Genomic DNA, 13,626 nt, shown 5'->3' with positions numbered 1-13,626 from the left:
GTTCAAAAGCATCAGATTCAGAGAAGGTGAAAGAGAAAGTCTGTCTGACGCTCATTGAACTGGGGGTCTGGATGCTGCTCTGCTTCCAAACAATCAGTTCATCAGTACATGGGTGAACAGTGTACATGAAGAGCAACAGCATCTGATGCCTAGCACCATTGTGCTGAACATGGAGGAAAATGGGTGCTTTTAAAATGTACCTTCCATTATATCTGTCATCTTCTGTATGTTGCTCAAATCTTTGTTATTCTAATCACTTTTCCTCTTAGTATTTCTGTGTATAGTGATACTTTGATTTAGTAGAAGTTGATCTTAGAGCAGGGGTTTAAAAATCCCCTTTATTTCAGTTTAGTTGCTCAGTCATGTCCAGCTCTTTGCAACCCCATGGATTGTAGCCTGCCAGGCTGCTCTGTCTAAGGGGATTCTCTAGGCAAGAACACTAAATGGGGTTGCCATGCCCTCCTCCAGGGGATCTTCCCAACCCAGGGATCAAACCCAGGTCTCTAGCATTGCAGGCAGATTCTTTAGCCACCAGGGAAGCCCTATTTCAGTTATAGGCCACATAATCACTCTGAAACACAGCTCCCCTAGACTTTTAAGGAGTTAACTTTAAACCTTTCCAGCCCCTTACCTATCCTATTGAATTAATCTCTAAATTCCTTTACCCATCCTTTGCTTTATTTTTTTCTTTTATCCATTACCATTCGATTTTTTAAAAATTCTCATAACAGCTGGTATAACCAGTATTCTATTTTCCCTCTTATGATTGCCTCCAATCCATCTGCCTGATTGATATTTTTTACTTTTGTCTGTCTTCCAGTCTTTCCTATATATTCAAAAACATAATGTCTCTGAACAAAACATTGAGTAATCCTCCACTCTTTTTTTATTTGAAATGTCACTTCCTAAATTGACATTTAAAATTTTCTACAAATTAACTATATTTCATAAACCCTTAAATTCATATGCCAGTCTCCTCTTCAAAGAGCTTTCTTTGGTGTCCAGAATTTAGCATTTCAGTCGAGGAAAGATAGGTGGCCCAGATATGAATCTATCATAGAAATACAAGTTTGACCAAGCAAACCATTTCATGTGTGTATGTATGTATATAAAATTTTGTGTGTATGTATGTATGAAACAGATGTTATCTGTATATGCTTTAGAAAAAATCAGAAAATAGAAAAACATATATTGCAATAAATATTTCAATAAATACACCTTTTATTATTCTCCTTTTGGTAGACTGGCATGCCAAGATGAAGAGGGGACCCATAGATGTAAAACAGCCTTTTTAGACTGATAGCCACTGTTTTCAGGGATACAATGCTCATGTGCAGCATTGAGAAATTTTTGGTAATTTTGATATAGCAAATTACCAGAAATAAAAAGGATTCAGTGGGAAAGATATTCCCAGTTGCAGTTGTAATGATTTTCTTTGTGTTTTAAGTCTTTGGAAATCAGGATGCCAGAAAAAATACGAAAAGCAGAGAAATCTCAATTACCCTGACATGCATTTCCAGGCTCATTCTTAAACACTTATCCAATCTGGGTCTAGACTCTATCAAATTGACAAATAATGGCCTTGAAAAGATCGTAAACTTTTCTTCAGAGTAGGAAACATATTGATAGATTAAGAAGTTAGATCAGAGACTTGCAACATATAAAAAAAAGGGGGGGGGCAGAAAACATACAGGAAAGCACCCAGTTCTGTTCAGTCGCTTGGTTGTGTCCGACTCTGTGACCCCATGGACTGCAGCACTCCAGGCCTCCTGGTCCATCACCAACTCCCGGAGTTTACTCAAACTCAGGTCCAGTGAGTCACTGATGCCATCCAACCATCTCATCCTCTGTCTTCCCCTTCTCCTCCTGCCTTCAATTGTTCCCAGCATCAGGGTCTTTTCAAATGAGTCAGTTCTTCCTATCAGGTAGCCAAAGTACTGGAGCTTCAGCTTCAGCATCAGTCCTTCCAATGAGTATTCAAGACTGATTTCCTTTGGGATGGATGGATTGGATTGCCTTGGAGTTCAAGAGACTCTCAAGAGTCTTCTCTAACACCACAATTCAAAGGCACCAATTCTTAGGTGCTCAATTTTTTTATGGTCCAATTCTCACATCCATACATGACTAGTGGAAAAATCATAGTTTTCACTAGACAGACCTTTGTTGGCAAATAATGTCTCTGCTTTTTAATATGCCATCTCAGTTGGTCACAACTTGCTTCCAAGGAGCAAGGGTCTTTTTATTTCATGGCTGCAGTCAGCATCTGCAGTGATTTTGGAGCCCCCAAAATAAAGTCTCTCACTGTTCCCCCTGTTTCCCCATCTATTATAAGTAAAATTTTAAAAGCTGCTACTTGGGTAACTAGTAAAGAGAAATATAACAACAGATAGCACTAAATAGGTAGTAACTTTATAATTTTCTTTTTCATTCTCTTATTGATCAAACTGTCAACTCGTATCAGAAAACCCAAATAAGACATATAAGGGATAAGGAAACAAAATTTCAGCAAAAAATGAGGAAAATATGAGCAATTGATCATTGGATAAATTATTTGGATATATTTAAATTCCTGGCTCCTGTGGTTTCAAGACTAGAATATTTTCAACTAACTCAAGTTATTAGAAAGTTATCAGCAATCATTATTTTTTATAAATGAAGAAAGTATAGAGGAGGACACTGAGCCTGGAAATGCCAAAGTAGAGCTTTTGTGTTCCATGAGATAAAATCATGTTTGTTTTCATAACTTTGCTTCATATTTAACAGATACTCCTGAACATCTATTCCAGGCTCTCACCTAGAAAATGGAGATAAAAAGAAGGATATGTGGGACGATCCAAAACAATATATTTGTAGTGAATGTAGGTTTGTGAGATAGTGTATAACAGAAACTGAGTTCTCATGTAGAGATAAGTACAATGTGCTGCACAGGAGAGAAAGTAATCAATTTTCACTGTAGGAGACACACAAATAAGACCTACATAAGAAATGGCATTGTAACACATAAGGAGATGTCTGAAGGGCAGAGGAAGCAGCATTAAATGAACCCTGAATATCTACTGCTTATTCTAAGAATAATGGGAGTGACTAGACAATAGGACACATGTGAAATACAGGAGAAAGTGATAGGAGATAAGAGTGTTAAATTAATTTGGGATACGATTCTATATGCCACACCAAGAACTTTGTTTCAACCTCAAGACCTTTGATATAAAAAAAAGAAGGGCTAAAATACCATTTTTTCCTGGGCATAGTAGCAATTTGTTGTTTTTTGTTGTTTAGTTGCTCAGTTGTGTCCAGCTCTTTTGCAATGCCATGGACTGTAGCCCAGCAGGCTCCTCTGTCCATGGGATTCTCCAGGCAAGAATACTGGAGTGGGTTGCCATTGCCTACTCCAGGGAATATTTCTGACCCAGGGATTGAACCTGGGGCTCCCCCATCCATGTCTCCTGCATTTCAGGTGGATTATTTACAGTTGAGCCACCAGGGAAGCCCTATAGTAGTAATAAATATAACGTATTTTGTACATCTGTCACCCATGTAGACATGGTGACATGGGCTTACAAATGGATGTTGGAGCCACGTGGCTGGCTTTTGGTTTGGCACCTAAAAAGTGAGGACAGACACACACACACAAGAACATGGGCTCGCAGCAGCTGTGCCTGTGCCAGCTAGGTGGAGGGAGGGGACAGTTGGGTAACAGGCAACCCCTGTGACTCTATGCCAGCTGACACTCCTTAATCCAAAGTGCCAAGGAGCCTGGAACAGCAGAGAAGTTATGCTGTGTGCTGGCTGAAGAGCCAGGGAAGGTTTCTGTAGGCCACTGTAAGGAGTTCAAATTTGTATCCCTAGATAGCAGTAAATCACTGTGTTTTTAAAGTAGTTCAGTAATGAGTTTGTGGAAGATACGTCAGTAGTATGGGTAGAAAGGATTACTTGAGCCAAGGGCAAACAGTGTAGAGACACCAATTTAGATAACATTAGCATTTAGGTAATGGTTGTATTAAAGCAGAGAATCAGCCTTTTGAAGTGAAGGTGAGATGCCCAGGAATGCCATTGATCAGCCTGTTTAGTAGAGTCTAATCAGAATTGGAAGGGATGCAGCCATGGAGAATGGGTGGAGGGCGAGTCAGAATAGGCAATGCGAGGTATGCATAGTGCTTTTTTAGATTACAACAGGGTTTTTGCATTATATAATCCTCATGCTTTTATTATCACATTTTACATTTGCAGAAGAAACTGAGACTTAGAAAATTTAAGTTATTCAAATCAAATTTAATAAATATTTCATAGAAAAACCAGAATGTGAAACTCTAATTCTTTAGTATTCTTTCACTAGAATACATGGAAGAACAAAAGCAAACAAAAACATTCAAAAATGTATAAGCAAATAAAATCAGAGGATATTTATGGTTTATGAAAAAACTACAATATTCACAGTTATGTCATTTTCTTGATTTTATACTGCCTACTAGTAACCAAGAAGTGCTAGGATAATTTTTTAATTCACTTTTGCCAAACTATGAGCCTAAAGTGGCCATTATTTTTGTAAATAAAGTTCTACTGGGACTTGGCCACATCTAATTCATTTACTTATTGCTGCTGCTGCTGCTGAGTCGCTTCAGTTGTGTCCGACTCTGTGCGACCCCAGAGACGGCAGCCCACCAGGCTCCTCCATCCATGGGATTTTCCAGGCAAGAGTACTGGAGTGGGGTGCCATTGCCTTCTCTGCATTTACTTATTACCTGTGGCTTTTCTTGAGTTCTAATGACAGAATTTAGTTGCAGCAGTAATTTATGCTTAGCCAAGCCTAAAATATTTACTCTCTAGATCATTAAAGAAAAATATTACTGAACCTTAATTTTGACCATTTACTGTACTACCTAACAATTTGTATTTTATATAACCAGTTCTCAAATATATTGAAATATAATCACATATTACTGGTTGTATATTAAAGGAGTATAAGCTAAGAAGGGTGATAAAAGAAATAGGAAATTTCATGTTTATTTAGAAGGAGATATAAAATATTTCCAAATTTGAAGATATTATTGCAGTTACTGTGATTTGTCCTCAACTTCTCTATTCCAGTGATTTGCTTTTTTATATTTGGTGGAATGAAAGCTATCATTTTTTTATTTTATCTGTTCTGTTATTAGTGTTATATCTAAAAAGTCTTTACCATACCTAAAGTAACAAAGATTTCCTATTATCTATTTTCTGGAAGCTTTATCATATTTCTGTTTTAAGTTTAGGTCTGGGACCCACACTGCGCTATTTTTTGTTGTTGTTGTTTTGTTCTGTTTTTAATTGTGGCTAATATGAATCAGTGAGTCTGTTTCACTCTCCCTTTTTCATATCAATACCCAACTGCACATATATCATGTTTTCAAAAGTCCATTCTGCCTCCATTTGGTGGTTGTTTCATTGTTTAGTTGTTAGTCATGTCTGACTCTTTGCAAACCCATGAACTGCAGCATGCCGGGGTTCCCCATCCGGTCTGTCCTTCACTATCTCCCTCAGTTTGCTCAGATTCACATCCTTTGAGTCAGGGATTCTGTCTAACCATCTCATCCTCTGCCTCTCTCTTCTCCTTCTACCTTCAATTTTTCCCAGAATCAGGGACTTTTCCAACGAATCGACTCTTTGCATCAGATGACCAAAGTATTGGAGCTTCAGCTTCAGTATCAGTCCTTCCAATGAATATTTAGTGTTGATTTCCTTTAGGATTGACTGGTTTGATCTCCTTGCAGTCAATGTCTTCCTCAGCACCACAGTTCGAAAGCATCAATTCTTTGGTGCCCAGCCTTCTTTATGGTCCAACTCTTACTTTTGGTACCTATCATAGATTGAATTGTGTTTCCCCAGAATTCATATGTTGAAGCCCTAATCCCCAGTGTGACTATAATTGGAGATAGTCTGTTTAAAGTGTTTGTGAAACAAAATGAGATTTTAAGACTGAGGCTGTGATCCAATAGGACCTACATCCTTATAAGAAGAGAATGAGATGCCAGAGCCCTTTTTGTCTCCACATTTGCACCATGCGAAGGTCATGTGAAGACACAACAAGGCAGCCATCTGCAAGCTGGAGAGCCTTCACCCAAAAGTTACCCTGCTCACACCTTGATGTTAGACTTCCAGCCTCTAGAACTGTGAGGAAAACACATTTTTGTTCTATGAGCCACTCAGTCTGTGGTATTCTGTTATGGTAGTCCAAACAGCCTGCAATAGCATCCTTGCCAAAAATTAACTGATCAGATATATGGGTTGTGTTTCTACTCTGAACCATTGATATATTTGTTAATTCTTATTTCAAAGCATAGTCTGCTGATTAACATGGCTTTATCATAGCTCTTGAAATCAAGTAGTATGAATCATCCAACTTTGTTTAGATTTTTAAAATTATTTTTTTTTATTCCTGATCCTTTAATTTTTCATACAATTTCTAGATTCAATTCAAAATCCATTCTGGGATTTAATTATGACTGTGTTTAATCTGTAGATGAGTATCAGAAAGATTTACAGCTTAACTATATTGAGTTTTTCAATCAATGAACACAGAACATCTTTCCATTTATTTAAGTCTTTTTAAATTTCTTTCATCAGTGTTTTATAGTAAGCATACATTATATTTGATTAGTATGTATGAAAAGTGAAAGTCACTCAGTCATTTCTGACTCTTTGTACACCATGGATTGTAGCACACTAGGCTCCTCTGTCTGTGAAATTCTCTAGGCGGGAATACTGGAGTGGGTAGCCATTTCCTTCTCCAAGGGATCTTCTCAATCCAGGGATTAAACCTGGGTTTCCTGCTTTGGAGGTAGATTCTTTTCCATCTAAGCCACCAGGGAACTCTAATCCATACCTAATTATTTCCTGTTTTTAATATACTTTAAAAAGTTACAAATAGTATACTTTAAAAATGTAAATTTCCTATCATTCATTGAGAGTATAGAGATTTTTAAATATATTCTCTTTATATCACCCTGTCCTGACTACTTTGATTATTATGATTAATTAAATATTCTACTCATGAGTCATCATTATTTTATTGTTTCACATTTATTTTCTTAGTTTTATTAAGATATATAATTGATGTACCTCACTGTGCAGGTTAAATACATACAGCCTGATGGTTGGAGTTACATGTAATTTGAAAGAATAGGTTCAGATAACATTTAGCATGTCATATAGATGTAATAAAAAAGGAAAGAAGGAAAGAAAAAGAGCTCTCCTTGTGATAAGAACTCTTAGGATTTACTCTCTTTAAAACATTCCTGTGTATTATAGGGCAATGTTAACTGTAGTCAGCATGTGATAAATCATATCCTAAGTCCTTTTTTATTTAATAATTGGAAGTTTGTAGCTTTGAACACCTTCCGATTCCCCTTCCCTCCACCCTGTACCTCTGGTGACCACAAGGCTGATCTCTTTTTCTATGAGTTTGTTTTTTTTGATTCCACACTTGAGTGAGCTCCTGCAGTATCTGTATTTCTCTGTCTGACTTATTTCACTTAGGTTTATGACTTCAAAGTTTATCCAGTTGTCATGAATGGTAAGAATTCCTTATGTTTTATGGCTGAATAATATTCATATTTAATCTTTATCTCAAATATCCACAAAGCGTCAGACATGACTTAGTTACTAAACAGCGACAATCTTAATTTAATAACTTCATCATCAACAGACATTTAGATGGTTTCCTTGTCTTGGCTTTTATAAGTAAGTCTGTGATGAACATGGGGTGCAGATATATTTTCTAGTTAGATTTTTTTTGTTTGTTTTATTTGATGTATTCCCAAAAATGGAATTCAGTTCATTTCAGTTCAGTTGTTCAGTCATGTCTGACTCTTTGCGACACCATGAATTACAGCACGCCAGGCCTCCCTGTGCATCACCAACACCCAGAGTTCACTCAGACTAATATCCATCTAGTCGGTGATGCCATCTAGCCATCTCATCCTCTGTTGTCCCCTTCACCTTCTGCCCCCAATCCCTCCCAGCATCAGAGTCTTCTCCAATGAGTCAACACTTTGCATGAGGTGGCCAAAGTATTAGAGTTTCAGCTTTAGCATCAGTCCTTCCAAAAAACACCCAGACTGATCTCCTTTTGAATGGACTGGTTGGATCTCCATGCAGTCCAAGGGACTCTCAAGAGTCTTATCCAACACCACAGTTCAAAAGCATCAATTCTTCCGCACTCAGCCTTCTTCACAGTCCAACTCTCACATCCATACATGACCACTTGAAAAACCATAGCCTTGACTAGACAGACCTTTGTTGGCAAAGTAGTGTCTCTGCTTTTGAATATGCTATCTAGGTTGGTCATAACTTTCCTTCCAAGGAGTAAGCATCTTTTAATTTCATGGCTGCAATCACCATCTGCAGTGATTTTGGAGACCAAAAAAATAAAGTCTGACACTGTTTCCATGGTTTCCCCATCTATTTCCCATGAAGTGATGGGACCAGATGCCATGATCTTAGTTTTCTGAATGTTGAGCTTTAAGCCAACCTTTTCACTATGCTCTTTTTCACTTTCATCAAGAGGCTTTTTAGTTCCTCTTCACTTTCAGCCATAAGGGTGGTGTCATCTGCATATCTGAGGTTATTGATTTTTCTCCAAGCAATCTTTATTCCAGTTTGTGCTTCTTCCAGCCCAGCATTTCTCATGATGTACTCTGCATAGAAGTTAAATAGAGTGACAATATACAGCGTAGACATACTCCTTTTCCTATTTGGAACCAGTCTGCTGTTCCATGTCCAGTTCTAACTGTTGCTTCCTGACCTGCATACAAATTTCTCAAGAGGCAGATCAGGTGGTCTGATATTCCCATCTCTTTCAGAATTTTCCAGTTTATTGTGATCCACACAGTCAAAGGCTTTGGCATAGTCAATAAAGCAGAAATAGATGTTTTTCTGGAACTCTCTTGCTTTTTCCATGATCCAGGGGATATTGGCAATTTGATCTCTGGTTCCTCTGCCTTTCCTTAAACCAGCTTGAACATCAGGAATTTCACGGTTCACATATTGTTTAAACCTGACCTGGAGGATTTTGAGCATTACTTTTACTAGCATGTGAGATGAGTGCAATTGTGCAGTAGTTTGAGCATTCTTTGCCATTGCCTTTCTTTGGGATTGGAATGAAAACTGACCTTTTCCAGTCCTGTGGCCACTGCTGAGTTTTCCAAATTTGCTAGCATATTGAGTGCAGCACTTTCACAGCATCATCTTTCAGGATTTGAAACAGCTCAACTGGAATTCCATCACCTCCACTAGCTTTGTAAATAGTGAAGCTTTCTAAGACCCACTTGACTTCACATTCCAGGATGTCTGGCTCTAGGTCAGTGATCACACCATCGTGATTATATGGGTCGTGAAGATCTTTTTTGTACAGTTCTTCTGTGTATTCTTGCCACCTCTTCTTAATATCTTCTGCTTCTGTTAAGTCCATACCATTTCTATCCTTTATCAAGCCCATCTTTGCATGAAATGTTCCCTTGATATCTCTAATTTTCTTGAAGAGATCTCTAGTCTTTCCCATTCTGTTGTTTTCTTCTATTTCTTTGCATTGATCACTGAGGAAGGCTTTTTTTAATCTCTCCTTGCTATTCTTTGGAACTCTGCAATCAGATGCTTATATCTCTCCTTTTCTCCTTTGCTTTTTGCTTCTCTTATTTTCACAGCTATTTGTAAGGCCTCCCCAGACAGCCATTTTGCTTTTTGCATTTCTTTTCCATGGGGATGGTATTGATCCCTGTCTCCTGTACAATGTCACGAAACTCATTCCATAGTTCATCAGGCACTCTATTAGATCTAGTCCCTTAAATCTATTTCTCACTTCCACTGTATAATCATAATGAATTTAATTTAGGTCATACCTGAATGGTTTAGTGGTTTTCCCTACTTTCTTCAATTTAAGTCTGAATTTGGCCATAAGGAGTTCATGATCTGAGCCAGTCAGCTCCCGGTCTTGTTTTTGCTGACTGTATAGAGCTTCTCCATCTTTAGCTGCAAAGAATATAATCAATCTGATTTCGATGTTGACCATCTGGTGATGTCCATGTATAGAGTCTTCTCTTGTGTTGTTGGAAGAGGGTGTTTGTTATGACCGGTGCATTTTCTTAGCAAAACTCTATTAGTCTTTGCCCTGCTTCATTCTGTATTCCAAGGCCAAATTTGCCTGTTACTCCAGGTGTTTCTTAACTTCCTATTTTTGCATTCCAGTCTCCTATAATGAAAGGGACATCTATTTTGACTGTTAGTTCTAAAACGTCTTGGAGTTCTTCGTAGAACCATTCAAGTTCAGCTTCTTCAGCGTTACTGGTTGGGACATAGACTTGGACTACTGTAATACTGAATGTTTTGCCTTGGAAATTAACAGAGATCATTCTGTCGTTTTTGAGATTGCATCCAAGTACTGCATTTTGGACTCTTCTGTTGACCATGATTGCTACTCCATTTCTTCTAAGGGATTCCTGCCCAGGGTAGTAGATATAATGGTCATCTCAGTTAAATTCACCCATTCCAGTCCATTTTAGTTAACTGATTCCTAGAATATCGACATTCACTCTTGCCATCTCCTGTTTGACCACTTCCAATTTGTCTTGATTCATGGACCTAACATTCCAGGTTCCTATGTAATATTGCTCTTTACAGCATCAGATCTTGCTTCTGTCACCAGTCATATCCACAACTGGGTATTGTTTTTGCTTTGGCTGCATCCCTTCATTCTTTCTGGAGTTATTTCTCCATTGATCTCCAGTAGCATATCGGGCACATACCGACCTGGGGAGTTCCTCTTTCAGTATCCTAACATTTTGCCTTTTCATACTGTTCATGGGGTTCTCAAGGCAAGAATAGTGAAGTGGTGGATCACATATTAGTCTTATATTTAATTTTTTGTGAAACCTTCATACTTCATCTATAGTGTCTGCACCAATTGACAGTTGCACTAGCAGTACACAAGAGTTCTCCTTCTCCATATCTTCACTGGGTTTTTGTAGTTTCTTATCTTTTTAATGCTAGCCATTCCAACAGATGTGAGGTGATATTTCTTTGTGGTTTTAGTTTGCATTTTTCTAATGACTGGTGATGTTGAACATCTTTCCACATACACGTTGGGCTTTTGTGCATTTTTTGGAAAACGTACATTCTTTGGAAAAATGTCAGTTTAGGTCCTTTGCCTATTTTTAATTTTTTTTTTCAATTTTTGTCTTTTATAAAAACAACAGAATAAGGACATTGTAAAGTTTCTTGGTAAAGTAGCACTGCTGCTGCTGCTAAGTCGCTTCAGTCATGTCCGACTCTGTTTGACCCCATAGAGGGCAGCCTACCAGGCTCCCCCATCTTTGGAATTCTCTCTCTCTCTTTTTGTTTTTTTTTTTGTCTATAGTTGCGTTTTTATTACCTTCATGTTCTGAAGCAGTTCATAACCACGAGTGCTTTGAGAACAGTTTTTACAATTAAAGCATTTCTTCAGGAAAAAAACAATCGTTCCTTCCAGAGCCAAGAAGCAGCCCCCCGTCCCTCCCCTCCTGCGGGAACAGCCCCGGTGGGGACCCCACCCGGTACCCTAGAAACTCAGCAAAGCGGCCTCAGCCTCCCCGACCCGCTTCTTCAGCCTGGGCCAAGGGCAGCACACTGCTCGCAGGTCATACGATCTTGAGGTCCTTCAGGGCAGACTCCAGGCTCTTCACGTCCCAGATGCTCATGCCGCCGTCCATGCCAGTGGTGCAAAACTGCTAGCACTTGGCCTTTCCCCCACTCAGCACCGAGGTCTGGCTGATGCTGTTCTTGTGCAGCGAGTCCAGGCGGGCGCCCGCCGCCGCGCTGCCCTCAGAGCTCGCCTTCTTGTCGAGGTTCTGGAAGCGCTCACGGGCCGTGAGGCCGTGCTGCTATCTCTGCTTGGGCAGCCGCCCACCGAAGCTCAGCTTCCCCGCGGCGCTGTCGTAGGTGAAGAGCACCGGGAAGCAGTCGTGGCCCGCTGCCACCAGACTGTTCTCCGTGATGAAGGTGACGGCCAGCAGCGGCAGCGTTTCAGAGGCCAGAGTCGCGACGGCCATCTTCTTGTCAGCATCGGCCAGGCACACAGTGCTGTCATGGCTGACCCAGGCCACACGACTGCCGTTGGCCGAGAAGCAGACGCCGTGCACCCAGCCGCAGCTACTGCTGGATTCGAACATCAGCTCCCCGAACGGCATCTTGGAGCCCCACGGGGTGGGTGCTGGCCGCTCCTCCACCTCCTTGATGTAGGCTGAGAAGATCCGGCATTTGAAGTCACAGGAGCCGGCGGCCAGGAGCACGTTGTTGGGGTGCCAGTCCAGGCTGAGGACGGTGGAGCGGATGGGCTTCTTGATGTGCTTGCACACCCACCAGTCATTTTCCTGCTCAAAATAGCAGATGGAGATGACACGGGAGCCACTGCCCACAGCGAACTTTTTCTCACTGGGGGCCCAGCGCACACAGCGAGCGGCGCGGTTGATGCGCAGGATGCCAAGCGTGGGCTTCCACGTGCGGCCCTTCAGCGTCCACACGTAGGCGTTGCGGTCTGTGCCGCAAGTCACGATGCGGTTAGTCTCTGGGGCCCAGTCAATGCCTGTCACCTGCCAGTTGTGCTCCTTGAGTTCGTGCTCCTGGACCCACTTGTTCCCGCTCTTCTCATAGATGTGCACCTCGTGGTTGTTGGGGCAGATGGCGATCTGGGTGCGGTCCTTGTTCCAGGCGTGACAGCTGATGGACTCCACCAGGAAGCTGTGATATGCCATGGCTGCTTGGCTCCTCGGGGCGCCGCGGCCGCGGACTCTGGGCAGTCGACGCGCCGAACCGGCTCTGGGCGCCGCGCTGCGCGGCCACTTCTGGAGTGGCCACACTGGAGTGGGGTGCCATTTCCTTCTCCAGTGGATGAAAGTGAAAAGTGAAAGGGAAGTTGCTCAGTCGTGTCCGACTCTAAGCGACCCCATAGACTGCAGCCTACCAGGCTCCTCCATCCATGGGATTTTCCAGACAAGAGTACTGGAGTGGGGTGCCATTGCCTTCTACTAAGACATAAAACAATCTCTATTTGTCCCTATCTAACTTTATGCTCAAAAATGGGTTGATGTTTTGCTATATATAGTACTGTTTCTATTATGGAACTTACAAAGATAAAGAAGAATCTGATACTATATCAACTGCCTACCATGTCATTGTAACTTAAAATGTGACAGTTAATGATTGGGGTGATGAAAAGCAAAAGGGGTGCTACCAGAGAATGTGAACACTTGAGAAGAGTCCTAAAAATGAATATCAGCAACTCAACAGAAGAGAACAGAATTTCAAAGAATGATAGATATATCTAGTATTGCAAAATTATGGAAATGCATGGTATTTTTCTGAAATTTTAAGCTATTTATTTATATATATGATGTGTATGCCATGTTTTGTTGAAGAGGGAACAATTGTTAGTATGGAGAGGTAGGAAGGATCAGTGAATGGAGGGCCTTCCTTTCAATACATAGAATTTAAATGCATAAAACAGAAAGAAAAAAAAAAGCAGTTATTCTGAAGTATATTGAATTGGGGAGAGAATATGAAAGAGGCAGATTAATATAGTGTGCTGTGCTTAGTTGCTCAATCATGTCTGACTCTATT

The 13,626-nt window shown here is 40.4% G+C and overlaps 1 protein-coding gene across 1 annotated transcript; it reads right to left on the bottom strand.

Moving 5' to 3' along the window:
• Positions 1 to 11,364: 11,364 nt before the first annotated feature.
• LOC133258512 (actin-related protein 2/3 complex subunit 1B-like) lies at positions 11,365 to 12,846 on the bottom strand. The gene is given in 1 exon segment (XM_061435192.1): positions 11,365 to 12,846. A coding segment is annotated over 1 exon segment (1,113 nt). The 5' UTR covers positions 12,762 to 12,846; the 3' UTR covers positions 11,365 to 11,648.
• Between the last annotated feature and the right edge of the window lie 780 nt (positions 12,847 to 13,626).

This window comes from Bos javanicus, chromosome 12, assembly GCF_032452875.1.
Source record: "Bos javanicus breed banteng chromosome 12, ARS-OSU_banteng_1.0, whole genome shotgun sequence".
In the NCBI taxonomy this organism is placed as follows: domain Eukaryota; kingdom Metazoa; phylum Chordata; class Mammalia; order Artiodactyla; family Bovidae; genus Bos; species Bos javanicus.
The sequence above is the reverse complement of the archived record's forward strand: the minus strand, read 5'-3'. Positions and strand labels throughout refer to the sequence as shown.